The sequence below is a fragment of the Megascapheus bottae genome, chromosome 1 (genome assembly GCF_031878675.1).
Source record: "Megascapheus bottae isolate mThoBot1 chromosome 1, mThoBot2.hap1, whole genome shotgun sequence".
In the NCBI taxonomy this organism is placed as follows: Eukaryota; Metazoa; Chordata; class Mammalia; order Rodentia; family Geomyidae; genus Megascapheus; species Megascapheus bottae.
In genome coordinates, this window is record NC_143509.1 from 59,555,459 (window position 1) to 59,583,327 (window position 27,869).

The 27,869-nt window shown below is 44.8% G+C and overlaps 1 protein-coding gene across 1 annotated transcript; it reads right to left on the reverse strand.

Annotated features, from left to right (window-relative positions):
• Positions 1–230: 230 nt before the first annotated feature.
• On the reverse strand, positions 231–27,869 carry Pla1a (phospholipase A1 member A). Its single transcript, XM_090345769.1, has 11 exons — positions 27,530–27,869; positions 15,783–15,984; positions 12,920–13,097; positions 11,678–11,786; positions 10,011–10,112; positions 8,038–8,127; positions 6,758–6,925; positions 4,819–4,908; positions 3,378–3,486; positions 1,596–1,760; positions 231–750 (listed from the first exon to the last, which is right to left on the reverse strand). Exons 1-11 carry the CDS (start codon positions 27,600–27,602, stop codon positions 666–668), a joined length of 1,371 nt encoding a protein of 456 aa, XP_090201895.1. The 5' UTR covers positions 27,603–27,869; the 3' UTR covers positions 231–665.

Consider the following 27,869-nt stretch of genomic DNA (forward strand, 5'->3'; position numbering starts at 1 on the left):
TACTCATCTTCCCCACAGATCTCTGGATTCTCCAACCCTCCAGACACCGGAGGGGAGACAGCGGGAAGGGGGAGTAAATGGCATCATCTTCCTCCTGGCCTTCATTCTCTTTCTTCTTCCAGGCTTTGCTTTTCAGTTGCTGTTTTAATATAGATAATTTCATTTTCTCTAATCCTACAGATGGCAAACTAGTTTTTCTATATAGCAAGGTTACACCCCAATAAGACAATTAAATGATTCTATATATTTCTTGATGTTTTATTTTTTTAAAAAACACATTTTTCTTTCTTTCTATTTCTACTACACTCTAAGTACAGATAGATGCCCCAGGACCTGAGGCAGCTGCATAAGATTAGGGAAGCTGAAACAGTATCTTCGTAAAGCTTTCCAGATTGCAATGGAGATCCATGTCTGCAAAATGAGTCCTTTCTCCCCCCACCATGGTAATTACAGAAAAAATAACTAAGAATTGGGCCTTTCCTCAGGGTGGTCATTATCCTGTCTGCTAGTAGTGATAGTCTAGCTTAAGTTGTGCATATGTGTACATGTGCTCACACACTCATGTGACCACACACACACACACACACACACACACACACACTCATACATACATACCACACTTCCTTAAACAACAATCTAAGAAGATATATCCTGCCAGGATTATGCTAAACGCAGGCTATTTCCAGGTCATGATAAACAGATACACTTGCTTGTAAATTGACTGGTTCCGGCAAGCAGACAGTCTTTTTGCTGCAAGAGAAGAACAACACAGGCAAATTCTTAGTTGGCCAAGCGAGAGGGCTGAGAATTGTATGGCTCTGGTATTCCCATACCTAGTAAAAGGAGTCTTTCATCATCTTCATTAAAGTTGTTTCTAGTACTAAAGTAGAGTAGTAGAATACTTGACTAGCATTCATGAGGCACTGAAATTGAGGGTGGGAGAGGGAGAGGGAGAAAAAGAAGGAGGAAAGGAAGGAGGGAGGAGACAGAAAAGAAAGAAAGAAAGAAAGAAAGAAAGAAAGAAAGAAAGAAAGAAAGAAAGAAAGAGAAAGAAAGAAAGAAAGAAAGAAAGAAAGAAAGAAAGAAAGAAAGAAAGAAAGAAAGGGGAAGGGAGGGATGGAGGGAGGGAGGAGAAAAGGAGGAGGAGGAGGAGGAGGAGGGACCTGTCCTCCAAGGACCAGGGACAGTAAGACTAATCACATTGATGCCTGGTAGAGATTCTAGATCTGTACCCATGAATGTGACCAGAGACACTTTTGACGTGGATGCCAAGGAGTAAAAATGAAGAAAAGAAAAATGAAAAGTATGAACTGAAAAAAATTGTGATACCAAGAAAACCTCATACAAACCAAATGCAGATGAGTTTCCTCTATTGAAGGGGGTGTGGAAAGTTAAAGCCATCCTGTCCCCCACCCCACCCCCACTCTATCCCCCTTCCTGACACCTCCACCCAAGATAGCCCTACAGGAAAGTCAGAGTCTTTATCATCTCTGTTTCCCAGATGGTAATCGCTGTGATGAGATTAAAGTTTGTCAAGAAACACACCAAGGCCAGGACCCGGGCTGAGGGGGCTATCTAGCTGGGTGGGAGCTCACCTGTCATTGACGGGGAGAGGGGCAGTGCAGAACTTCCCGGCAATGGTAGTCCTGTCTTTCTTCCAAACCGAACTGGAAACCTGGAACTTGAGCTTCACTTGGTTGATCTGGCACTGGGGGGTGGGGTGGGCTATGACTCCCCTACCCTGGCGTTGTTGTTTAGGTCTGAAGGGAAAGAGCAGGGGATGGAGAATGAATCACTGTGGAACTTTTTGACTGTCACACTCCTTGAAGATGGGGACATCTTGCTTGCCTCATGTCACCCTTTGTCACACACAACTAGAGAACACCCTTTGAACACAACTGGACAATATTGGCTGATTTTGAGAATAAGCAATTAGACACTGTAACGAAAGACTAACTCTTAGAATTTTCCCTGTAGAAAACTGTCTCCCCTTTGGGGCCAGGAGTTTAGCCTAGTGGTAGAGCGCTCGCCTAGCATGCACGAAGACCCAGGTTCGATTCCTCGGTACCACATACATAGAAAAAAGCCAGAAATGGTGCTGTGGCTCAAGTAGTAAAACTCTAGCCTTGAGAAAAGCCCAAGGATGGCGCCAAGGCCCTGAGTTCAAGGCCTGGGACTGGCAAAAAAAACCAAAAAACAACTAGATCCCTTTCTCACCTATGACTTTTTTTTTTATTGTCCCTCCCCCTCACCTATGACTTTCTAAGTGGCTGAGAGCTGCATGCTCACATCCCATTATCTAGAAATAGAAGCTCTTTTCTGGACAGAGAACCAGGTGTGGAGACCACTCTGTGTGAGGCTAGTCATAAAGGTGTGGGTGGAAATGGCAGGTTTTATCACTTCCCAACTGTGTGGCTTTGGATAAGTTACCTAATTTAACAAGGCTATGGAGTGACACAGTTCTCAGTAGGAATCCTAGCTTCTCCATATGCTGATAGAGACCAGAACCACAGGGTTTGATAAGTATTGGCATCAGCCTAGGGGACTCAGAGTGACACAGGAATCCAGGTCTCTCTTGCCCTTGTCCATGGGTTACTAGTTAATGTACCAAATGTAGGCACCACTGTAGCTGAGAAGAAGGGAGAGGCACGAAGTGATTAGCTAGTGAAGTCCTTCATTGGCTGGGGACCTCACACAATGGCCAGAAATAGTGCAATCGAGTGTATAGAAAAGACCTGCTGCAGGGGGGATAGGGAGGAGAGCCCCAGCACGGCTGCTAAGCTCAGCAGGGCAGAGATTGGGCCCTCCTCTCCCTCTAATTTCCTGCTCTCCTAATGATACTATCATTAGTTTGCTGGGTAAAATTCCCTTTGTAAGACTCTGTTGTCCTGGGACAATTACATTATCTCACCCCTCTGTCTCCTGCTAGCTTGTGAGTGACTCAGCCAATTCCTTTTTAAAGACATATGTACTGTTGTTCCTGAATTCTAGCCTCCCCACCTACGCTTTTCTACCTGCCAATGTCTTGAGGCACCTCCATCTGGATTCCCAAACACCATTTCTTATCTAGCCCCGGATAGCTACACTCTAACCACCTGCTAGGGTATCCATCCGGGTATCTGCTAATATCATCTGCTAACATGTGAATCTACTGTGCTTGGAGCCAGTGCTCTCAAATCTGGAGCCTCCCAGCCCCCCACCCTCACCATAATGTTTCTGTACTAGTGGGGGCTCTCTAGAAGGTGCTGCCCCCACTCCCACACTAGGCCGACTTCACCCAGCCATTGGCAATCCCATAGTGCCTTCTCTGCAATGTCTCCGTGAGCCCAAATGGAAAAGGAAAGGAGACGGGTCCACCACATGGGGCACTTACGTACATGATGATTTTAACCGAAGAGGTAACGTTGCTGCTAAGAAAGGTGACCTTGATGCTGGTGTCCTTCTTTCTTGGTTCTTGTAAGTGAAACTCCACAAGGCTGTGATGTACTAGGAAGACAAAACAGAACAAAGGCTGGGCCAGAGGGCAGAGGTGCAATGAGCAAAATGCCCCAGAGTGCAGCCATGAAAGCAGGGAGCCCCGGCTCTGCCCCCATAGCAGTCCAGTGCCATAGCAGTCCAGTGCCCCAGCAGATTTTCAACCATCTCAGAGCCTTGGATTCCTCAAGTATCGAGTGAGGTGGAGAAAGTAGGTAGCGCACAAGCTGGAGTGAGAGTTGAGTGGGTTAATACATACAGAGTCCTAGAAGAGTGTCTGTGCCTAGCATGCTTCCAGGAGTATGGGGTTTATTATTAATGGTTTCTTCCACCCTGATTGTGACTTACTATAACAATGTGATCTTGAGAGAGCTGGAAAAGACCTAACCAATGCTGCTGTTGTTTGAATGTTTGGGAAGGAAAGGAAGTAGCTACTTCCTGGGTTACACTCACAGTGCCCAGAATTTCCCCTACCTATTCTATCCTTGTAATTGATTTTTGCCAGCAAGCACTTACTACTATTGTTTGTTTCCCACAGGAAGATTTAGAGGCTCAGAAAGGAGCTGGGAAGTGGAGAAAACCAGATTGAAATCTAGGCCTATGTGTGCCCAGTCTGAGCTGTGGGATCTATTTGACATTGCCCCAGACCTTCTTTAACCAGAAAACACAGCTACAAAAACTCCTGAACTAACTCAACACACACCGGCTAGAAAATCAGCTAAAAATATAGTGGCTGTGTAATTTACCATCTTCAGCAGTATAACTGTATCCCATTCACCCCACAAAACAGACAGAGGGACCCCAGACACAAACATCACCCAGGAGGTGCAGTCACTCTAATGAGGATACACATAGCGTAGGTGGGATTGATGGCTCAGCCTGTAGTGTACATCATGGCTTCCAAGACAGCCCTCTCTCTCACCCTCATACCCAGTCTCATACCCTCCCTATAATGTTGGCTTCAAGGAAACACAATGAGTAGCACCAGTGACTGCTTGGAATGGGTCTTTGAAGGGGAAGGCAGGTAGAAGAAAGGGTTGGGGACTCTCTCCCAAGAAGGACTACCCAGATAGGAAACACACAGGGAGGGCACCAAGAGAGAGAGAAACATAAAGGAGGAAGGGAGCTAGACAGAACCGTGAAGGACACCTTGCAGTGGTGAGAGAAGCAAGGATGATACAAGTAAGATGTCTGCAAAGTCCTCATCTGCAGAGCCATCACGGGACTCATCCTTACAGTCCTGGTTCTTCCATCCTCCAGGTTGTCTTTGGCCCAGCCCTAGTCCTCTCCCTCCCACTTGGGTTCCCACACTGGCAGGGGCTAAGCTGGCTCATTCCTGCTCACCGCAGTACGGCGCTCTGGATGTGGTCAGCAGGTACACGCTTACTTCCTTGGGGAGTGGCTCTATTTTGATACCACCTTGTTCCGCTAGCCCTGGAAATAAAGAAGCACAATGATGGCAGATACCAGAAAAGGACACTTCATCAAAGATGGCAGACCCTAGAGAAGACCACTTCAGGGTCTCACAGCCAGCACCCACACAGAAATTAGTTCATTCACACAGCCTGCATGCTATATGCATCTGCACTGCAGGTTGTTCTTGCATCCAAATGAAGTCCTATGGGAGATAAACAGTGACTGTGCTCCTGGGAGCCTAAACCCATACTCCATAATTGTAAGAAATTTAAAATCATGTCTCTAACTTGGAAGCCAGTCTCCCTCTACTGCAGTTATTTCTTTTTCTTTTCAGCTTTGCCAAAATTATTATTAACTAGGGTGTACAAAGGGGTTACAATTCCATCAATCAGGGTGTGAGCACAATGCTTCTTGGTCAATATCAACTCAACTCTTTTTTTTTTTTGCCAGTCCTGGCTTGAACTCAGGGCCTGAGCACTGTCCTTGGGCTTTCTTAAGGTTCAAGTTCTACCACTTGAGCCACAGCACCACTTCCAGCTTTCTCTATGTATGTGGTACCAAGGGATGGAACCTGGGTCTTTGAGCATGCTGGGCAAGCACTCTACCACTCGGCCAAACTCCCAGCCCAATGTCAACTCTTTCTTTGTTCTCCCACATTTTCCTCCTCAGGTCACTTAGTTCATTTTTTACGTAATGTACATTGCCTATAGTAACATCACTCTCTCCTGTGCCACCTCTTTTGCCTACCCTCCCAACTTGTGTCCACTTCCTAGTATTCATTTTGATAAATAACAGGAGTTACGCCTTTTTCCTCCCTTAAGTATGCCCTCCTTCGCCTGTAGGTAAATGTATTGCGCCCTGTATATGTGATGCATAGTTATATTTTAGATCTAGTTCTCACATATGAGAGGAAATGTGTATGGCAGTTGTCTTAATGGCACTTGTATCCTACACAGCAGGGACACAATGGGTCAGGAGTGCTTGACCTCTTGACTGATTGCCAGAGGCCACAGGAGGAGGAAACATGGAGTCACCAATAGTTCCTGTGCTTAGTAGCATGAGATGCTCAGCATGAGGAAAGTGAAGGAAAGCGAAGATGAAGAACGTGACGTCACATCCATTGCCCCATCACCCTGGGGAATCGGTCATGAGCCCAGCGAGGGGAATTACACTGGCTCAGGTCGTTATAGGAAGTAATCTTCCCTTCACATTTTGTTAAGCTGGTCCCACTGGATGAGGAATGACAGGCTGCTGCAGTTCTGAGGGGCAGCCGAGGGTGGGGAGGAGCCACTTCCACTGTCTGGTTTCATCCTAGAGTTTTTACCCTGGAAAGTACCAGGATAGTCACTGCCATGTGTGCACAGGCGAGTAGAACAGATCCTTCAGCCCTCCTGGACACCTTTCTTCAGCTTGCCTTGGATTGTCCAGCAATGCACTGGAGCCACCCAGAAACTAAGTACTTACTCAACAAAGTACAACTAAGTACCAGCTGGCATTAGCCACCACCATCACACACCCCTAAGGGGAACCTGTGTGCCACTTTGGGACTTCAATACACTGGTGAGGACCTGCGAGGAGCTGACCCAACTAGAAGTGCCCATGCAAAGCTTCTAGTCTAAGAGTAGGGAGGGGTTCTAGATGGGTCCAAAGTTTGTAGAGTAAGGCTGAGGGCAATCTACAGGGCGAGGGGCAGCTCACTGAGGCACGTTCAGGTGAGAACAGGCCAACCATTCCATCACTTAATTTTTCTTCTCCAAGTTGGATAGATTTCTTGCTCACAGGAGACAGGGATGTTTAAGAGCTGAGAGCAGGCAGGGCTAGAGCTTTTCCCACATTGTCAAAGGATACTGAAGGGGTGACATTTTACCTATCCTTGGACAGGAAAGCAGGAAAGGATTAAAGCAATCCAGACACTGCCCCGCAAGGAAGGCCTTGTAGCTGGCACAGGGAAAGGCCATGAACTGACAGGAATTCTCCAGGGCACTGATGTAGAGATGCACGGCTCTCATGTGATCACAGATCAGATAGCTGTAACCTGAAGAGAGAGGCAGGAGAAACAAGCAACGTTTCAATCAGGACAAGTGGAAACTCCCTCCATGCTTTTACTGTAAGTCTTCTGAATTTTATAGTCCAGAGACTATAAATACTCGGGATGTCCCCTAAGCCCTATTCTAAAACTGTGATCAGACATGGTTACTGAATCCTCCCCTTTCCCTTTTTAAAATTTTCCTGAGCTCTCCAAGTTGAAGAAGAAAATTGCTTGATTTGAGATTCATTCTTATGAGAAGATGTGGAGCGTTAGAAATGTTCAGCCCATTCCTAGAAATGATTGCTTTCTCCACATTTTTGCATTTACTGTCACTCACACAAACTTTTTTTTCTATTTTATTGTTGGGATGATATATAGAGAGTTTACAGTTACATTCATCATAGTGGATACATTACTTCTTGAACACTGACACCTCTTCCCTTGTTTTTCTCCCACTTTCCCTCCCCCATTCCCTCCCAATCATCTTGTAACATTTGTTTGATATGTATCTTCATCCTATTCAACTAGGTAGGTTGGCAGCCTCTCATGATCAATCTCTATGTGTTCAAAATTGCTTGGACAAATAACTGACCAAATAAATTTGTCAAATATCCCAATATACCAAAATCTTGTGGGGGATTTTTATGGTTGTTGCTGTTGTTTACTGTTTGAAAATGCACAAACAAGCTGGGCACTGGTGCCTTATGCCTGTAATCCTAGCCATGCAGGAGGCACAGACTTGTAGGATTATGGTTCAAAACCAACCAAAACTAGAAAGTCCAACACTCTATCTCTTACTAAGCAGCAACTCTGCTCTGTAGAGGTTGCAGCTCATGTGAACTATGCCATTCATGCTGGCCCAGGAAGATCACAGACTATTGGCTTGAGCTAAAGAAGCCCAGAGAAGTGGGGAAGGCAGCCTAAGCTTGAGGCTCCTTTCCTGTACCAGGGCTTCTCTCTGGAAATCCATGCTCCAAAGACATTCAACTGAGAAAGACACCATAGGACATAGCCAAAGGCATCATCAGGAAGACACTGTGCACCCACACGGGCTGCAGACTGTTGGTGAGTTTCAGTCTGTAGACCAGCCAAACAACAGTCTCTCCTGGCTTTCTGACCTGCATAAAGGAATGTGGGACACCCAGGTTGGTCTTGGCCTCCATTCACAAAGTAATCCACGTGTCCAACAGGAATCCGGATACCTAAATCTGAAAGGGGCAGATAGCTATTAGTTTCTGCTTCTGGCCCTTCTTTCCCAGGTCCCAAAGAAGGTTTCCCTAGCTACAGAGCCTGCAATCTGAAATTGGGACCCAGCCAACATATGCCCACTTCATCCCAAAGGGGTTTGCAAGAGAGAAACCACAGGGGAACCAACTGACAAGGTACTCGCAATGGCCAAGCAAAATGAACAGAAGACCCCTTGACACAGTTTGTATAAATCGATAGATGTTGTAACCTTAGTAAATTTCCTCTCTGAATAGTTTTCGTTTTCCTTCAAGCAATGGTTCAGATCCATTTATGTGGAACTCTCATAGTCTCCCTCAAAACCTATTTCTATGCTTACCTGACTGTGTGGAAACAGAGACAGTGATCTGAATTTAAGAGAGAGGCGGTAGTTCCTGTTTCATTCACTGTGGGCCCTACTCCAGGAATTCCCAATTGCCCCTTGTGAGCCATCAGACTGTGTCAAGCCCATCTGCCCAAACCCCTGCGTTTCTCCTTCATTTTCTGTCCTTATGGTAAGAAATCAATAGGGTGTAGTTTATCAATGGCTCCCAAGCATTTACCTCTCATCATTCAGTCCTGCCTTTTCCTTGCTCCTTGTACTCATCCCAAGAAAAGTCTGATCAACTCCACCTTAAAATTTACATTCTGAATCTTTCTATTTTTCTCCATCTCTAAAATAACCACCTTGGCCTAAGCCACCAGTCTGTAGGCCAGACTCCTACCACAAATACCCTGCACCAGACCATCCTAACCATCAGCCTGGTGTCACTGATCTTACAACTAAATGTAAGATCCTTGCTGTGGCCAGCACCATCTTTTCTAGGTCCATTCAGTCACCCCTCCTCTGTCTACTGTGATCTAACCACACAGCCCTCTTTCCTGTCTCTAGTCCTAAACACCATTAAGTACATGTTAAGTACATGCCTACGCTATGCAGCCATCTCTACCCTCTAGCTGCAAAAGTTGTTCAGTATTCCAAACTCACACTGCCCCATTCAGTGCTGACTCTGTGATAATCTTCACTTCCTGTCTGTCTCCATGACTTTGACTTCTCCTAAGAAAGAGATTTGTTGCCATGTTCAAGAGCAAGGTTAACTCTGTAGGAGTACTTGCTCCATTTCAGGTCGACAACCTTCATCTTGGGACATCCATAGGCAAGGTCTGGCCATAGTCACCTCCTCCCATTCCCACCTGTAACTGCAATACCCCCAGCCCCAACTGCATCAGCGACAGGCTGTCACCATAGTCCAGATGCCCATTCCCTGTCACACGCTATGTCTAGTGTCCAGATGCAAGGTGCCCAGATTTGACTATGTGCCCCGGTATAGAATGTTTTCTTGGCTATGGGCTAGCTATAGAATATATCATCTCAGCTACATGCCAGATATAGGATATTTTCATGGTAATTAGCCAGCTATTGGATATTTGGCCCTGGCTGGCTGATATCTCCAGCATCCAGCTGCAACTACAAAGATTTCCTGCTCCCAGCCCCTACTCTGGTCTTTAACCCCCCCACATCCTGTAACTGCTCCCCTGCCTGAGAGCATTTTACTCACCTCTACCTACAGGAAATCAGCCTGTCCACTTTGGACATTAAATCTTTGTGCTGAATTAGAGACTAAGACTCCTAGACAAAACTACTGTTGTGCATGAGAGGAAATCCTCAGAATCAAACCATCTCGGTGGTCACAGTGGCAGTGAAAGTTGCAGAATGACTAAAACTGGAGGAGACTTTCAAGCTCATCCTGGTCAACAACCCTCTGAGAACAGAAGCCTGGAGAAGGACAGGGCATCTCTGCCCAGCAGCACCCTGCCAGCCCCATCCTGGGCTCACTGCATCACCCCAGGCATCGTCCCAGCTCACTGTCAGTGTCGGTGTGGATGGCTTCCACGAAGAGGGCGTCCCCAGCATCCAAGCGCTCTTCCAGGCTGGCTCTGGTGTACTCAGGTCCAGCAGGGTCCAGGCCTGCAAGGACAGACTGTCATCCAGAGCCTCTTTCCTGTCAATGCAGGAACCACCAGGGGTCCACTCCATGCCTTCCTGGCAGCACCTTTAGCATAAGTCATACCATCCTCCAACAGGGACCAAGGTGCCTTAGCCAGAGTCTTCCTCTGTACTGGGGTTTGAACTCAGGGCCTATACTTGCTAGGTAGGTCCTCTACCATTACAGCCATAACCTCAAACCTTTTTTGGGGGGAGGCTTTAGTTATTTTTCATATAAGGCTATGTATTTCAGTCCTCCTGCCTGTGCTTCCCATATCTGGGGCTGCAGATGTGAATGAATCACGCACCTGGCGTAAGTGGAAATCTCACTGAATTTTTGGCCAGGCTCCCAGACAGCTGGGATTACAGGTATGAGTCACTATACTAGGTCTATTGCCTCTCTTGAGCTAACTTCTCAATGACTCCATTTTTCTGACTCTAATATGAGCTTACAGAAATGGAGCTGTTGCTCAAGTAGTAGGGCATTAGCCCTGAGCAAAAAAAAAAAAGCTCAGGGCCAGGAGTTTTGCCTAGCATGCACGAAGCCTTGGGTTTAATTCCTCAGTACTATATGTGTGTGTGTGTGTGTGTGTGTAAAATATTACATGTGTAGTATATGTATATGTATGTATGTGCGTGTATTTATTATAATATATATATATATACATGTAAAGCTGGAAGTGGTGCTGTGGCTCAAGTGGAATAACTAGCCTTGACAAAGCCCAAAGACAGTGCTCACACCCTGAGTTCAAGCACCAGGACTGGCCAAAAAAAAAAACCTCAGAGATAATGCCCAGGCCCTGAGTTCAACCCCAGGGCCAGCACAATAAATAAGTAAACAAATAAGTAAATAAAGTGAGTTTAGTGACACCTACCATTTAGCAAAGACTGAAGAAGGTTTAGGATATCTCCAAGGGATTTTCTGACTCAGAATCATCCAACCAACTAGTATAATTAACACACCACTCCAAGGCCTTGGTTTGTTGTTGTTGTTGTTGTTGTTTGTTTTGCTTTGTTTTTTGAGTTTCTTTTTGTGTGTGCATGTTCTTTTTGCCAGTCCTGGGGCTTGAACTCAGGGCCTGGACATTGTCCTTGAGCTTTCTTGAGATTAGGACTCTTTTACTAGGGCACACTCCCAGTCCTCCAGGGCCTTCTTTTTAATATTTTTGAGGGGGGCAATACTGGGTGTTCTTGATTAATAATGGCTCAGAGGAGTCCCTAACTCCTTTGCAGGTATTTAGCAGAACCATCTGAAGGTGACTTCTACAGTTGGCCAAAGCTACAGGCTACTGTAACCCAGTTTACAAACAGAGATACTGAGACTCCGAAAGGCATGGCCTCTTCTACCACTGTTACAGACTGTGCCATAATAACACAGTATCGGTGCATGTAAAAGACCCATAACAAATACACTTTAGTGGTAACAGATGTCTCAATCATACGCTCCCAGACTCTACCCACCCCTCTGCTTTTCTGAGAAGAGGCATCTCCAGGGCTACCTCGCTCTGCCCCAGCATCCTGGCAGGACAGAACAAAGTGGGAGTTACCTGTGATCCGTCCCAGCTGGCCTTGATAGAAGTGTCCCACCATGCCTCCAACATGCGCCCCCAGGCTCACCCCAATGATGTGGATAGAGGACTCCGGCACACCCAGCGCCTGGAGGATATAAGGCCTAACTCAAGTTAGCTAGTTAGCTTTTCCTGATTCATTCTGTAAGGGACCGCATGCTGTCTTGCAGGAAGGCTGTTTTGCTTAATTTGCAGAAACTCCTTCTCAAACTCTAGCAAAACCCTACCTGAGTCTTTTTTTTTTTTTTTTTTTTTTTTTTGCCAGTCGTGGGGCTTGCACTCAAGGCCTGAGCACTGTCCTTGGACTTTTCTCAAAGCTAGTGCTCTACCACAGCACTACTTTCAGCTTTTTTCTATGTATGTGGTACCGAGGAATCAAACCTGGGTCTTCATGCATGCTAGGCAAGCAGTCTACCACTAGGCCAAACTCCCACCCCTGAGTCTTATTTTAACAATAAGTTCCTGGAAAGGATTATAAAAGCTGACCAACAGCCATTAGGTCAAAACCATGACAAATTGACTAGTCCATCAGCCATATAAGCAGCTAGCTGAGCTGAAACAAAAGATACCAGGCCAGGTGCTGGGGCTGGTGGCACCTTCTCTGGTGGCTGAGATCTTACCTACTCAGGAGGCTGAGATCTGACCGTTGAAAGCCATCCTGAACAGAAAAGTTAATGAGACTCTTATCTCCAATGAATCACCCAAAAGCCAGAAGTGGAGCTGTGGCTAAACCAGAAGTGAAGCTGTGGTTCAAATGGAAGAGTTCTAGCCTTGAACAAAATCCTAAGAGACAGTGCCCAGTCCCAAGTTCAAGCCCAGGACACTCCCCCCCCCCCTCTCTCTCACACACACACACATACACACACACACACACACACACACATACACACACATACACACACACACACAGAGTCAACGTTCCATTTCCTCTGCTTCAGGAAAAAAGAGAGCCCTCATCTGAACCACACGGCCCCTTGCTGACTGCCCATGCTGACTGACAGTTTTCTCACAGTGCCATTCCTTCTCAGGGACAATTACTCCCCAGCCCTCCACAGCCACTATCCATTATGCCGTGATGGTTTGCGGAGGAGAGAGGTTCAAGGCCTGCCTAAGGTCAGTACTCCATGGGGTCAAGATTTGCAAAGCTTGCTTACTTTCTCTCTCTGACAACCCTGTCCTCCATGAACAGCCTCAGACCACCCTAAGCTTCTCTGTACCCACCAGGAGTTTACTGAGGAAGCGGGAGATCTGCAGGCTCAACTTGACCACATTTTCCACAGCTGAGAAATAGACCCCTGAAGATCCGTACACCCAGTCCACAGCAATCACATTGGCATTCGCTGTGCTCAGCAGGGTTCTGATGAATTTATCAATCCAGGAAGGCTTCGTACCTAACACCCTAGATAGGGACAAAAGGGAGAGGAGGAAAAGGAAAATTACCTGCCTGGCTGAAATCCATTGTCACAGAAACTTCTATGGCTCCCAAACCCCGTGAGGAAGTCAAAAGCAGGGAAGACTAGCACATACATTGGTCCTGGAACTTGAACAACTCAGGGCCTGGTCACTGTCCCTTAACTTTTTTTTTTGGTGGGGGGGTGTCATGGGGCTTGAACTCTGGGCCTGGGCGCTGTCCCTGAGCTCTTCAACTCAAGGCTACTGCCTTATCCTTGAGCCATGCCCCACTTCCCATTTTCTAGCGGTTAATTGGAGATAAGAGGCTCATGGCTTTGTAGTGCCCAGACTGGCTTTGAACCTTGATCTTCAGATCTTGGACTCCTGAGTAGCTAGGATTACATGGAGCTGGCATCCTTTAGCTTTTTTGGTGCTCTATCACTTGAGTCTCCTTCTGGTCCCTTTTGGTTTGCTGGTTAATTGGAGATAAGAATCTCACAAGGTTTCCAGTTCCCCCATGGCTGCAAGTCTTGATCCTCTGATCACAGCCTCCTGCATAGTTAGGATTATAGGTATGAGCCACTGGCTCTCAGCTGTTGGTGTTCATTGTAGAAAAGAATTTGTACCTTGGGGCTAAAATTTGGGGTCTTAATTCCTATTCTACAATATAGCCTCTTTCCTTGAGGATGTTTTCATTCATTCACCCACTCATTAATTTGTTCATTCATTCAACAAACACTGAGTACCTGTAGGTCAGGGAGTAATCTAGGTGTTTTCCAAGAAATAAAGGCAAGTTAGGTACAGTCCCTATCCTTCTGGAATTTACAGTATAATGACACTTTTCTGGAAAAAGAGTCATGAGAAAGTTTTCTGAAAGGTTGCATAACAAATTAGAGTCAGAGAAGTTTCTCTGGTAACCCCCACCCACACACTGTACCCCAATATGCACAACTTCATGTGGAAGGGAATACAGGTGTGTGACCCAGGAAGTGGTTTGGGGGGATCTGGGAGCAGGCAGGCTGGCTAGCCTCAGAAGCTCTCTTGGCTTGGAGGTAGATACACACTCAGCTTTGATCAGTGACTAGTTATAAAAGTTATTTAAAAAAGGGGGCAACCAGTGGCGTATTCCTGTAATCCTAGCTACTCAGGAGGCTGAAATCTGAGAATCACAGTTTGAAACCAGCCCAGGCAGAAAAGTCCATCCGACTCTTATCTCCACCCAATAACCAAAAAGGCAGAAGTAGAGATATAGCTCAAGCAATAGAGCTCCAGCCCTGAGCAGCGTCCCCCCATCCAGAGCTGCTTGCTCTGCAGGCTACTCCTCCTCTGCCTTTGGTCTTGTCAGTGTGCTTTGAAGGAAGAACTGTGACTCCACTGAGACTATTTTTACAACAAAATTTGGACTTCAGAATATCAGACATTGCAAAAGTGCCCAGCTCTACTCGGCGCCGTGGCTCATACCTATCATCCTAGCAACTCAGGAGGCTGAGGATAAAGGTTCAAAGCCAGCCCTGCACAAAAGGACCTGAGACTCTTATCTCTAATTAACCTCTAGAAAATGGGAAGTGGGGCCTGGCTCTAGGATAGGGTGGTAGACTTGAGCTGAAGAGCACAGGGACAGAACCCAGGCCGAGTTCAAGCTCCATGATCTCCCTCTCCACCCTATTCCTGCCCACACACACACACAAAGCTCCAGAGAAGTGTTAACTTCTGGGTATGAGGGTTGTGGTACTCATACATAATCATACTATAGAGCTGGTATTTGTGACTCACACCTGTAATCCTAACTAATCAGGAGGCTGAGATCTGAAGTTTACAGTTCAAAGCCAGCCTGGGCAGGAAAGTCTTTGAAACTCTGTTCTCCAATTAACTACCAGAAAACTAGAAATGCAACTGTGACTCAAAGTGCTAGAGCACGCCAGGCATCGTGGCTCACACCTGTAATCCTTGCTACTCAGGAGGCTGAGATCTGAAGATCGAGGTTCAAATCCAGCCCAGGCACTCAAGACCGTGAGACTCTTATCTTCAATTAATCACTAGAAAAGGGGAAGTGGGGCTGTGGCTTAACAGGTAGGGCAGTAGCCTTTAGCTATAGAGCTCTGGGATAGTGCCCAGGCCCAGAGTTCAAGCCCCATGACCCACAAAAAAAAAGTGCTTACAGCAGTAGCCTTGAGCAGAAAAGCTCAGGGACAGTGTCCAGTCCCTGAATTCAAGCCCCACATCATCATCATCATCATCACCACCACACCATACATAGACATTAATCAAATCTTATAAACTAAGGGAAAAGTGAAAGCAGGAAATCAAACCCTGGGCAGAAACTCCTGGGTGACTGTGGTAAATCAGGACCTCACTACCTGAGAGGAATTGTGTCACGCAGCCCCCACGATGTGGGGATAACAACATGGTGTGTGTTCATCAGGGGAAGACTGAGATAGCCCCTGCCACAGCACTATGTGCAGTGACTTGGCCAGGGCTCCACGTGTGGACTGCTAGTGGGTGTGTAGGCACGAGTGCAGAAGTGATCAACAAGAATGGACAATGTGTATGTGAAGCTCCTTCGGAGACAGCCAGGATGTGAGGGACACATCTCTGAATCCATTCCTCTCCTCTCTCCCACGGACTTGCTGTGGCATGTAGTTCCTTCCTAGCTCCTCACAGGGAATAGCCCTATCCATTGCTTAGCGCCCACCTGAATCCATGAATAAGGAGTTTGGTCCCCAGAGTGGCATTAAACCCGGCGTTTTGGATGTCACTGCTTTCTTCCACCAGCTGCCCACAGCTGGGATATGCAGGGGTGAAGAGGAGAAACTGGACTTTGAGGTTGGTGCCACGGAGGAGGTTGGCATTCTGGAAGTCGGTGCACTTGGGCTGTGGGGTGGGAGGTGTCTGCCCTAGAAGAAAATAAAGCAGAATCGAAACTTCCAGAGAGAGGCCATCTGCCCGTAAGGCAGAGAAAGAAACAGGACTTACGGGAGGACTTACGGGCACCACGTTTATTAGACATGGGCTGGCGTCAGGATCACCTATGGCTAAAAGGCTGAATCATTTCTGGAGTGAAAAGACAAATGTATAAAAAGTTTTTCCAGCTGAGTGTGGTGGCTCACGCCTGTAATCCTAACTACTCAAGAGACTGAGATCTGAGAATCAAGGTTCAAAACCAGCCCGGGTACAAAAGGACCTGAGACTCTTATTTCCATTTAATCTCTAGAAAATGGGAAATGGGGCTTGGCTCAAGGGTAGGGTGGTAGCCTTGAGCTGAAGAGCTCAGGGACAGCGCCCAGTTCAAGGCCCATGACCCCCCCCCAAAAAAAATTTCCATTGCTCAACTCGAGGCAGTTAAAGACCACGGGGATGTGGTTGTTCTATGAGCTGGGGGAAAGCCCCTCCCCCAAATTCCTAACTGCAAATTCCTGACCTCCAAAGCTCCAGAAGCCGATTGTATCTGGGGAAGTTCTTTACAAAAGTACAGATGAGGCAGATCGGGAGAGCCTGAGTATAATATGACTAGTGTCCTTAAAATAGGAGGAAATTTAGGCAGAGACAGAGGAGAGATGATGTGAAGGGACACAGGAAGAAGACAGCTATTTACCTGCCCAGGAGGGATGTGTGGAGCAGAACCTACCATCCCTGCCCCAGCAGGACCCTCTCCAACCCCCTCCCCTCCGCCCCCACACACGGCAGTCTCAGACCTCTAGCTCCGGGCCCGTGATATGCCACATCTCAGTTGTTCAAGCTGCCTCTCCTCAGGGGCACTTTTGTTATATAGCACTAGCACACTAATCCAGGCATCTGAAAATAGCCCTAAAACTGGGAGCTCATGCCTGTAATCCTAGCTACTCAATAGGCTGAGATCTGAAGACTACTGTTCAAGTCTGCCCAGACAGACAAATGTGAGAGATTCTTATCTCCAATTAACCAGCAAAAAGCCAGAAGTGGAGCTGGGACTTAGCTCAAGTGGTAGAGCAACAGCTTTGAGAGAACAGACAAACAGCATCCATTCTTCCTTCCCAAGAAGCTGAAAATCTGGCTCAATACCCAGCATCCCCCTTCCCAGCTCATCCATGTCCATTTCTGAGGTGATGGGCTGGAATCCCTGACTCCTTACCCTCCTACAGGAAGGACTGGAAGAAGATCACCAGGCAAGCTGACCCAAACACACAACATGCAGCCCTGGCACTACTAAGAGATTCCTGCCTCCCATTACTACCATAGAACACAGAGATGCAGAGAAGGTCTTTACACAAGTCTTGATCCTTCAGTCTTGCCTCCCAAGTGCTAGGATTATAGGCATGCACACAACTGGCCATTGGCTTTTTAAAGGGAGAATGAAAGGACTCTATTTAAGCATAAGATTTGAGCCATATAAATTAAGGAACCTATCCTGCTGGTCATAAAAGAAAACATGCATCCATTAAACAGAATTAAGTCCTTTTAAAATAGCATAGTAGGTCACAAAGCAGGAGCTATAGTTTGAGTGTAATTGGGGTATCCCCCAAAAGCTCCTCAGGTCGTTGGGAGAAGAAGAATGTAGTGGCCCAGAATCCTCTTAATTCTTCCCATTTCTTCCTTTTCCTGCCACACATGCTCTGGCTGTGATGTGCTGCCCAAAGGAGCGGACAAATGAATGGACAGTCTAATCATAAACCTGAACCTCACAGCTAAATCAACGCCAACTAAACCATCTTTTTTCTTTTTCAAGTTAGTTGTCTCGAGTATTTTGTTATAGTAATATAAGACTGATCAATACAACAAACCCCAACAATCATCCAAGAATCACTGTCATCCAGACAACATTATAACATCTAAATAAAATGTCATGAAATTAGAATTCAAGCCAGGTATTGGTGGCTCATGGCTGTAATCCTAGCTACTCAGGAAGAAACGTAAATAGCAAACAAATACTTGTAAAAATTTGTATGAAAGCACTAATGCAGCACTTAGGAGGTTAAAAAATAATTTACCAGAATGGGCTTGATTTCTTACCTGTGCAAACAGAAACTCAACTAATGGAGAGCTATGGGAATCTAAGGAAGCAAAGCTTAAGCCTCACCAATCAAAATTTGTCCACTCACCTCCCACCAAGCACACAAAACTGTTCCTCCTCTTTAACCTACCAAGTACTTTATTTTTCCTTGTTCCATATGTACCTTGGAAAAATGTCCCCGTCAAATCTCCTCAGTAAAATCCTGCACCACTTGTTGTATAGACTGCCCAAACCCATCAGCCATCAATTGCTCAAATAAATGCTAAGATTTTCAGGCACCTACATTTATCTTTTAACAGGGGAAACCTATCAACTTAAATACTGCTACTAGGAAGAAAATTTAAAAAGTAGAAAGGTTAAACTCAGGAAAAAGTGACAAAGCAACTCTAAAATACAAAGAAAGAAATATTAAGTTGAATAGTTAAATGACAGAAATAGAAAACAGTGAGCTCTAAGCAACACTGCAGTGGCTCAGTCATCGAATTTCTCAGGCCAAACTTCTGAGCATGTCATTCTCTGACTCTGCTCTTCCTTATGTCTCCTACACACAGTTGTGAGACCTTACCATCATCAGCATTCAACCATTCGTATCCACCTACTCACTGCTTGGGTCATTTTGCAGAAATCTTGCTACAGCTGTCACAGCTTTTCCTGATTTCCTAACCAAGGACTATAGGCTCTAAATGACTTAATCCCACCCCCTCCCCCACCTCCCCTTAGGAGCATTTTGCCTTGCTGTTTACTCTGTTTCAGCCAGGTCCTTTTTGCTGTACCTTTAGTCACAGGGTCTTTGCACTAGCTGTTTCTTCTGCCATCAATGCTAATTACCCTTCTCCCTTCAAATCTACTTGTTCAATGACATTTTCTCTCCTTTGCCACTCTATTTAAATTATTATCTATGGATCTTGCCCATGTTCTCTCAATCATTACCTTCTACTTTATTAGGCAATTTAATATTTTTATACTTACTGTTTATTGATTAGAAGGGATTTCCAGCCAAAACAGGCAGGGATTTTATCCATTTTGTTCTTTTGAATGCTTAAGAGTGGTGTCTACCACACATATCTTACACCAAAAGCTGGTTCTTTTGAAAACAACAATAAGCTAAATGTACTTTTGATAAAACAGAGAGAAAAAAAGGAAGTCACAAGTAAACAATATCAGGAATAGAAAGGGGATATAAATATAGACACAGTCAGTTTCTTTCAAGCCAGAAAAGAATGTTTATACCCACCCAAAGTTGAAACTAGATATTTTCCTTAAAAATGGACATTTCCTAGAAAAGTACAATTTACCAAAACTGAAAAAAAAAACAGATAATCAAATGTAAAACTGAAACACAAAGGAGTTGAAATTGTACTCTTTGATCCATCTTTCAAAAAACTGAAAACAGGCTCATTTTAGAGAAAAGCTGTTCCAAACCTGTAATCCTCAACTTTCACACTGTTCCAGAGAGCAGAAAACAGGCCTCAGAATCTCAACTCACTGTATGAGAACAACCAAGACATGCGATTCACAGAAAATAGCAACAACTCTAGATCTGCCCAAGACACCAAGAAAGAAAACCTGCTTGGTTGGTGAAAAGGCCCTGAATTCAATCCCCAAGGCTGTCAGAGAAAAGAGGACAAGAGAAACTCAAGATACAAAACTATCTCATGGCCCAGTAGCCTTCGATCCAAGGGATAGATCTGTTTTACTATGATAAAATATGAGTATTTAGAGAATCATATGCTCAGAAGAGGGGCCGTGATATAACTAGTACAGCACCAGCTTTGCATAGAAACACCAAGTGAGAGTTCAGGGCTCCGAGTTTAAGCTCCAACACCTGCACCAAAAAAAGGGGGGGGGTGAAGGGGAGCATTTTCAACTTAGAACTGAGAACCGTGAGTTGCTTCCACTGTTCAGCTGACTATCATGCTGGAGGCCCAAGGCCCCAGCCAGTGGAACTAGAAAGCAAAATGGATTAAAAGAAATAAAACTTGAAAGGGAGAGGATAATTGCTGATGTTTGAAGACAGTAAAGTTGTAACATAGAGACTATGGTCTCTCTGCATAAATAATCACTTGATCCCTAAAAGAAAAATGAGAAATCTTAAACAGTTTTCTTGAAGGACCCTCTCCACAGAGATAAATTTTATGTATAGTCCCTAGTGTATTTTACCCCAGGGAAAAATTATATGTGTGTATACACATATATATGCATATGTTTATATAGGTTATTATATATAGTTATATATAATTTTATTCATCTTGTATTGGGTTTGTAGTAGAATATACCTAGAATTTAGCTAAAGAGAAAAGAATCCTATTTTGTAAGTTTTAAAGCATTAGGGCTTGAAGGCTATTTCAATTAAACTGGAACAGAACTCAGAACACAAGACACTTCAGAGAAAAGGGAAGTGGCTGAAAAGAGGAAAAGTCTTAGAGGCCCTTGTGGAATACTCTTGACGAAAGAAATGTGAGACAAAGAAAGGGGAGGTAGTAAACAAGAAAAGGAGGAAGGAGGAAAGAGAGAAGGAAAAAGGGAGGGAAGGATTTAGGCTGGGAATAGAGGAAGGGAGAAAGGAAAGAAGAGTTCCAAGCAGTGGACTCCATAATTCCCTGAGAAAGGATAGCAGAACCAATGCGCCGTTCTTCTCTGAGATGGTAGTTAACCCTGGTGTTAAGCTCTGGGGTCCAAATTTCCCCTGCATGACAGGTCAAGGTCTCCAGGCAGGCACATGGAGGGCTTTCTGGAGCAGATGGTTCCAAAAATGAATTGCCCAGAGAGAGCTAGGGGGAACATCTTCACTTGCCAGCAGCCCTCTGTGGCTTTCTTCTGGAGCTGAGGGATGTTCCTAGTGAGTGGTGTACCATTCTTTGTCAGTCCTCTTTAGAAAATGAAGTTTAAAGCCTTGGAAAAGAGAACCTGCAAAGTTTAGTCTTGGTAGATGGCAAGAATGAGAGTGCAGTGGGCAGACCTTAGGGCCCAGGGTGGCCATTACTCGGGCACAGGCAGACTGGCAAAAAAGAAGTCGCCTGGGTAGATGGAAAAGGACTGATTGCTTTGTAGAAACAGTCCGAAAAGTACTTCAACTTTTCCTTTGTCCTAGAAAGGCAGGAAAAGGGAAGGCAGCATAGGCTGGAATGAGAACCGCAGGTAAATTCCAAACACTCAGGGGCTAAAAGGGCACAACCAATCAAAATACTGCAGACAAGAGACCAAGCCACCTTCTAAACATCTAATTATCACAAAAGTATAATCAAGACCCAAAAGCTATCCGGAGAAAGCCCCCACCTAATCAGAGCTCTTTCTATTTCTTCTCACACGTTCACACCACCCTTCTTTGTCCATGGATTTCATTCCCAGAGTTCATGAGACAAGGGCCTCACAAGAACCAGAAGTAAAACCACCCACAGCCCACTTCAGAGTGATCTCTCTAGCCCACAGGTATCACTGGTACTGAGTCCAAAGAGCCAGAACACTAGCCAGGTTCTGCCAGAAGCTCCCTCCATCCTTATTTTCTTCAGGATGGGTACAACCTTCCTCTACACATTGCCACTCCTACCCAGCCCCTCAGGATGCTGGGTAATGAGATCCTGCAGGTCACCAAGGTGCCCCCTCATAGACATTGGAAGACCTCTTTAGCCAAAGGTAAGGGATTGTATTCTGTGGATGAGGCTCCTCGGATGCTCACTACCAGCCAGTCCTCAGTGTGGGTGGCTTTAATCAACATTCTGGTGACCTTCCCCTGTGTCTGGCCAGGCCAGGGAGGAAATAGTGTCTGAATGAAGAGTCTTCTTGCCTCCATGAGGATTGTACTCCAGTAGGGAATGACTGTGAGACGTGGCACTCATGTGATTGTTGAGAGGGAAGGTTGGGGATGATGGCCTGATGCTGGAGAGGACCCTTGCTCAGAGAGTGCCTGAGAACTGAGAATGGCAAGGAGATCCTGGACATAAGGCATCTGGGGAAGGCACGGGAGCAAAGAAAGGGTTGGCAGACTTACTGGGGCTCAGAGTAGAGGTCAGAACAAGGATAGCAGAAGGAAGTCAAGTCTTGGGTTGTGGAACTGAAGGCCTGCTGAAGTTGTGTGAGCCAGGTACACATGTGGAGTGAGGTTTTCTGAATGGAGGGGAACTGGCAGTGAAGTCTGGGAATCTGTGGAGATGATGCATGATCATTGAGAAGACTGAAAAGGAGAGTCTTCTATCTTCTTTCCACATGTAAACCTAAAGAGCAAGAGCCTGCTAAGAAGTGTTTTTGCTATACGGGGTCTTTTATTATTCCATATGAAATTTTGGATTGCCTCTTCTATTTCTTTAAAGAATGACATTGGGATATTGATAGGTATTGCGTTGAATTTGTAGATAGCCCTTGGCAAGATTGTCATTTTCACGATGTTGATTCTTCCAATCCAGGAGCATGGGAGGTTTTTCCATTTCCTCAGTTCTGCTTTAATTTCCTTTTTCAGGGTTTTAAAGTTTTCATCAAAAAGGTCCTTTACATTCTTAGTTAAGCTAATTCCTAGGTACTTTATTTTCTTTGAGGCTATTGCAAAAGGAGTTGCTTTCCTGATTGTTGCCTTGTTCTTCTCACTGTTGGCGTAGAGGAAGGAAGAACAGCGAGAACAAGGCAGGAGGAATTTCAATACCAAACTTTAGACTCTATGACAGAGCTATAATTATCAAAACAGCTTGGTACTGGCACAAGAACAGGCCTGAAGACCAATGGACTAGAACTGAAGACCCAGATATTAAACCACAGACCTATGGCCACCTAATCTTTGACAAGGGAGCCAAAAAAATAGAATGGAAGAAAGACAGCCTCTTCAACAAGTGGTGCTGGCAGAACTGGTTAAGCACATGCAGAAAACTAAAGTTGGATCCTTCTTTGTCACCATGCACTAGAATTAACTCCAAATGGATGAAAGACCTGGAGGTAAAAGTCGACACTCTGAAAACTTCACAAGAAGGAAGAGGAGATACACTAGACCTCCTGGGCACAGGTCAAAACTTTCTTAATAAGGACCAAGAATCACAACAAATCAGAGAAAGCCTGGATAAGTGGGACTGCATTAAATTGCAGAGCTTTTGTATGGCAAAGGACATAGCTAGTAAATTAATTAGGAAGCGTACAGAGTGGGAGAAGATCTTCACCAACCATACAACAGACAAAGGCCTCATATCTAAAATATATCAACAGCTCCAAAAATTGAATCACTCCAAAACTAATCTCCAAAGTAACAACTATCCCATTAAAAGATGGGCCAAAGACTTAAAGAGAATCTTCTCTGAAGAAGAAACAAAAATGGCCTATAGACACATGAAGAAATGCTCAACATCTCTGGTCATAAAAGAAATGCAAATCAAAACAACTCTAAGATTCCACCTTACTCCAGTTAGAATGGCCAGGATCAAGAAAATGAATAACAATAGATGCTGGAGGGGATGTGGCCAGGAGGGATCACTACTACACTGTTGGTGGGAGTGTAAACTCATTCAACCACTATGGAAAGCAGTATGGCAGTGCCTCAAAAGACTAAACATAGAACTCCCCTATGACCCAGCAATTCCACTACTTGGCATTTACCCAATCATCCAGAAACAAAGACATACTAAATTCACCAGCACAACAATGTTCATTGCAGCACTATTCACCATAGCAAAGATATGGAACCAACCTAGATGTCCCTCAGTTGATGAGTGGATCAACAAGATGTGGTATTTGTACACAATGGAATTCTATGCTGCTGTCAGAAAGAATGACATCGCCCCATTTGTTAGGAAATGGAAAGACTTAGAAAAGATCATATTAAGTGAAGTAAGCCAGACTCAAAGGAACTTAGGCTCAATGGTTTCCCTCATTTGTCATAATCAGTAGAAACCTTGGGCTCTCCTAGCAGAGATTTGCAATAGAGCAAAACCTTGATACAAAAGGCCATATAGTAGGACGCTAAATAAAAGGATCTCTAGGATATAGAAACATAAGCCATATAATGAATGATTGTTGTTCTTAATGTGCTATGTTATCTCTCATTTCTTTTGCTGTCCCTTGGTTACAAGGGATATTGTTACAGTATCTCACTTTGTTACCTGATATATGGGATATATTTGTATTTGGTTATTTGAAATTGAATAGGGAAGGGGGGAAAACAAGATGAAGGGTGGGGGGAGGGAAATGGGGACCAAGGCATGTGAAAGGGTATCAATGTATGGGAATTAATGCACCATCTATCTGGCAAATATCATGTAACCCTTCTATTAATTACAATAAAAATATATGAAAAAAAAGAGCAAGAGCCTGCTGGGCCACTGCACCAACATCACCTTAACAATAAGAACTAACACACCAATGTAATTCTATTCTCCCTAGCAAACTGACAGTTCTAAAAATGGGATGCTACAGAATGTTGGCAAAGAGGTGAGGAAATGGCCATAGCTCACAGACCAATAAAAAGTTATAACCTTTTTGCAAGGCAATTTTTCCAACATCTGGAAAGATGTATATCAGATAAAAATCCTAAATCCTCAGAACTTAGCTGGGGACACACCACAGAAGTACCTTTCAGCAAACCAAAAACCTAAGCTCTGAGGAATCAAGGATGAGGTGCTACAGCTGCCCGTGGGAGCTCAAATTCTGTCAGGAAAGAAGAAATAACCTCTGTCCCACAGGAAACAGTGACATGAAACCTTTGACCAGGACGCTCAGAACTGGGAGAACGCCCAGAAGTACTACCTCACCCAGGTAGGGGAGGACTTCTGAAACCACCTGAGCTGGCCTCAGATTCTAGGGACAGTTTGGTCAACGAGCACATTCCAAAGCTAAGTGCTGGTAGCTCATGCCTACAATTCTAGCTATTCAAGAGGCTGAGATCTGAAGATCTAGGTTCAAAGCTAGCCAGTCAGTGAAGTCCTTGAGACTCTTTTTGTAAACAAAACAAAAACTATATTTTTGTTGTGTCTTTTCTCTTCTGATACTGGGGATCAAACCCAGGATGTAGCTCTTGCTACACAAGCACTTTACCACTATGCTATATCCCAGCCCTCTTTGAGACTCTTATCTCCAATTAGCCAGCAAAAAGCCAGGAGTGCAGTTATGGTTCAAGAAGCACCGTGCCAGCCTTGAATAAAACAGCCAAGTGAGCATGCAGGTCCTTAGTTCAAGCCCCAGTACCAGCATTAAAAAAAAAAAAGTAGGGGAGGAGAGGAGGCAGGGTGGGAGTTTGGCCTAGTGGTAGAGTGCTTGCCTAACATGCACAAAGACTCAGGTAAGATTACTTGGTACCACATACGTAGAAAAAAGCCAGAAATGGTGCTGTGGCTCAAGTGGCATAGCTCTAGCCTTGAGAAAGCCCAGCAATAGTGCTCAGGCCCATAGTTCAAGCCCTGGGACTGGCAAAAAAAAAAAAAAGAAAAGAAAAAAGAAAAAAAGATACAAAGAACAGGAACAACCCACAGGTAATATGTAATGTGGATACCTGCATTCCTCAAAAAAACTAAACATGGAGCTGGGCACAGTGGCTCGTGCCTATAATCCTAGCTACTCAGGAGGCTGAGATCTGAAGATCGAGGTTCAAAGCCAACTTGGGCACTAAAGTCTGTGAGGCTCGTATCTACAATTAACCACTAGAAAACCGGAAGTGGCACAGGGGCTCAAGGGATTGGTGGTAGCCTTGAGCTGAAGAGCTCAGGGACAGTGCCCAGGCCCAGAGTTCAAGCCCCATGATTGACAAAAAAGAAAAAAAGAAAAGAAAACTAAACACGGACATACCCTACAACCCAGCCATACCACCCCTAGGGATCTACCTGAACAACAGGAACCAGGATACAGAAAGGACACTAGCACTTCTATGTCCATTGCTTAATTGTTCATAATAGCCAAAATATGGAAACAACCCAGATGCTCCACTGCAGAAGATGGATTCAAAAAATGTAGTACTTGTATACAATGGAATCTTATATAGTCATTAGAAAGGATAAAATAATTGGCATTTTCAGGGAAATGGATGGACCTTGAACAAATGTTGACCAAGGTAAGCCAAGATCAGAGAGACAAATGGATGCTTTCCTTGACAGGTGGATATTAAATTTAAAACACAATGAAATAGGGGGCCAGGAATTTGGCCTAGTGGTAGAGTGCTTGCCTAGCATGCACGAAGACCTGGATTCGATCCCTCGGTACCCCATATACATAGCAAAAAGCTGGAAGTGGTGCTGAGGCTCAAGTGGTAGAGTGCTAAGTCTTGAGAAAGTCCAAGGACAGTGCTCAGGCCCTGAGCCCAAGCCCAGGATTGGCAAAAACAAAACAAAACAAAACAAAACAAAAAACCCACAATGAAACAGGACAAAGTAAACAGGACTCCAGATACCTGTATACAGTGAGATAAAAAAAAGACAAAAGCAACAATTATAGTACCCAAGAATATCTTCATATGTATATAAAATAATATGCAGACTAAAAGAACACCAAAGGCAAGGAAACAAAGGACCTCTTCTTGTCTTAGCGTTTTTAGATGATGCTGTATTCTTTACGTCATATATGGTGTATCCATATACACTTCTAAGGGAAGGTTGGGTGGGGGCATTGAATCAGTGGAAAGCGGGTGAGAAAGCAGAGCAGCAGAACTAACTGGCTGCACAGGACAAAATTGACTCATGGGCAGAGATGGGAGGGAGGCAATGAGAGAAAAAGAAGAACAGCTGACATTAAGCAAAAGGAAAGAAATGTTTATATCACCCCACTGTAACCCCACTGTATATCACCTCTCAAACAACAATAAACAAATATGGATACCTGAAGGCAGAGGGACCTTTCCAAAGGCCTTTCCTCCCTACTGGAGTGAAGAGGCTGTTAGTGGGTGTTAGTGTTCGCTTACTATATTAGGCAAGTATAAAGATAGCAGGTTCTTTACCAGGGGAAAGAAAAAAAAATACCATGCAATGTAAATGGTATTTGAGGGAAGTGGCTCTGCGGTTAGGAGAGACCAATGGTCATAATCCCATCAAAAGACAAAAGAAACCCAAATTCAGCTTTGAGTGGGTAGGGTTAGAAAAGACCTCTAAGTGATATGACAAAAATCATCATGAAAGATTTCCAACTTCGTTTGAAAAGCTTAAATTCTGCACTTAAATCTATCTTAGAACAATAGATATGCATGGGGTACGCAGGTATGGATTTTCTTTGTAGTCACTCTGGCTTGTGCAGGCTGGAAAGGGTGGCAATACAGATTTTAGAAAAATGAGTCACACAGCCAGGGGAAGTTCATCTTCTGTGACCTGAGAAAGCGTATTGCTTACCATATTCCCATTGTGTAGTAGGGGTTTTCTTTCCCCCTTTTAAATTCACCTCCGGAGAGACAAAGGAGTTTTAGGGGACCTTCCAACAGTTAGTACTGCATGAGAAGACAGTTCAGAAACACAGATTCAGGTTGAGATGAAAGTGCCAAACCAAGGCCCAAACTCTTGGCCTACCTGAACTTCCAATGCTGAACCACAGCAGGGACCCCCACAACCAGAAGCTTCTCTCCTGGAGGCCTGGGAGCATGGCTGGGCTGGGGTCTCAGAACTGGTTGCTGGTACAAAGCTAGCCCCAACACCAAGAGCTCAAGTAGCCCAGCCTCCCACCAAATATCCACTTGGAGCTTACTAATCATTAACTGGCCTTGTGGTCAGTCAAAGAAAAATAAACTCTTCCTATTTGTTCAGACTCCAGAGATTTCAGATTTCAGTTTCTTCTTCTCAAGGAAAATAAACTTTCCTTTTCATTTTCTTTTTTTTCCCCTTAAAACCAGGGCACATTGAAACACCCTGT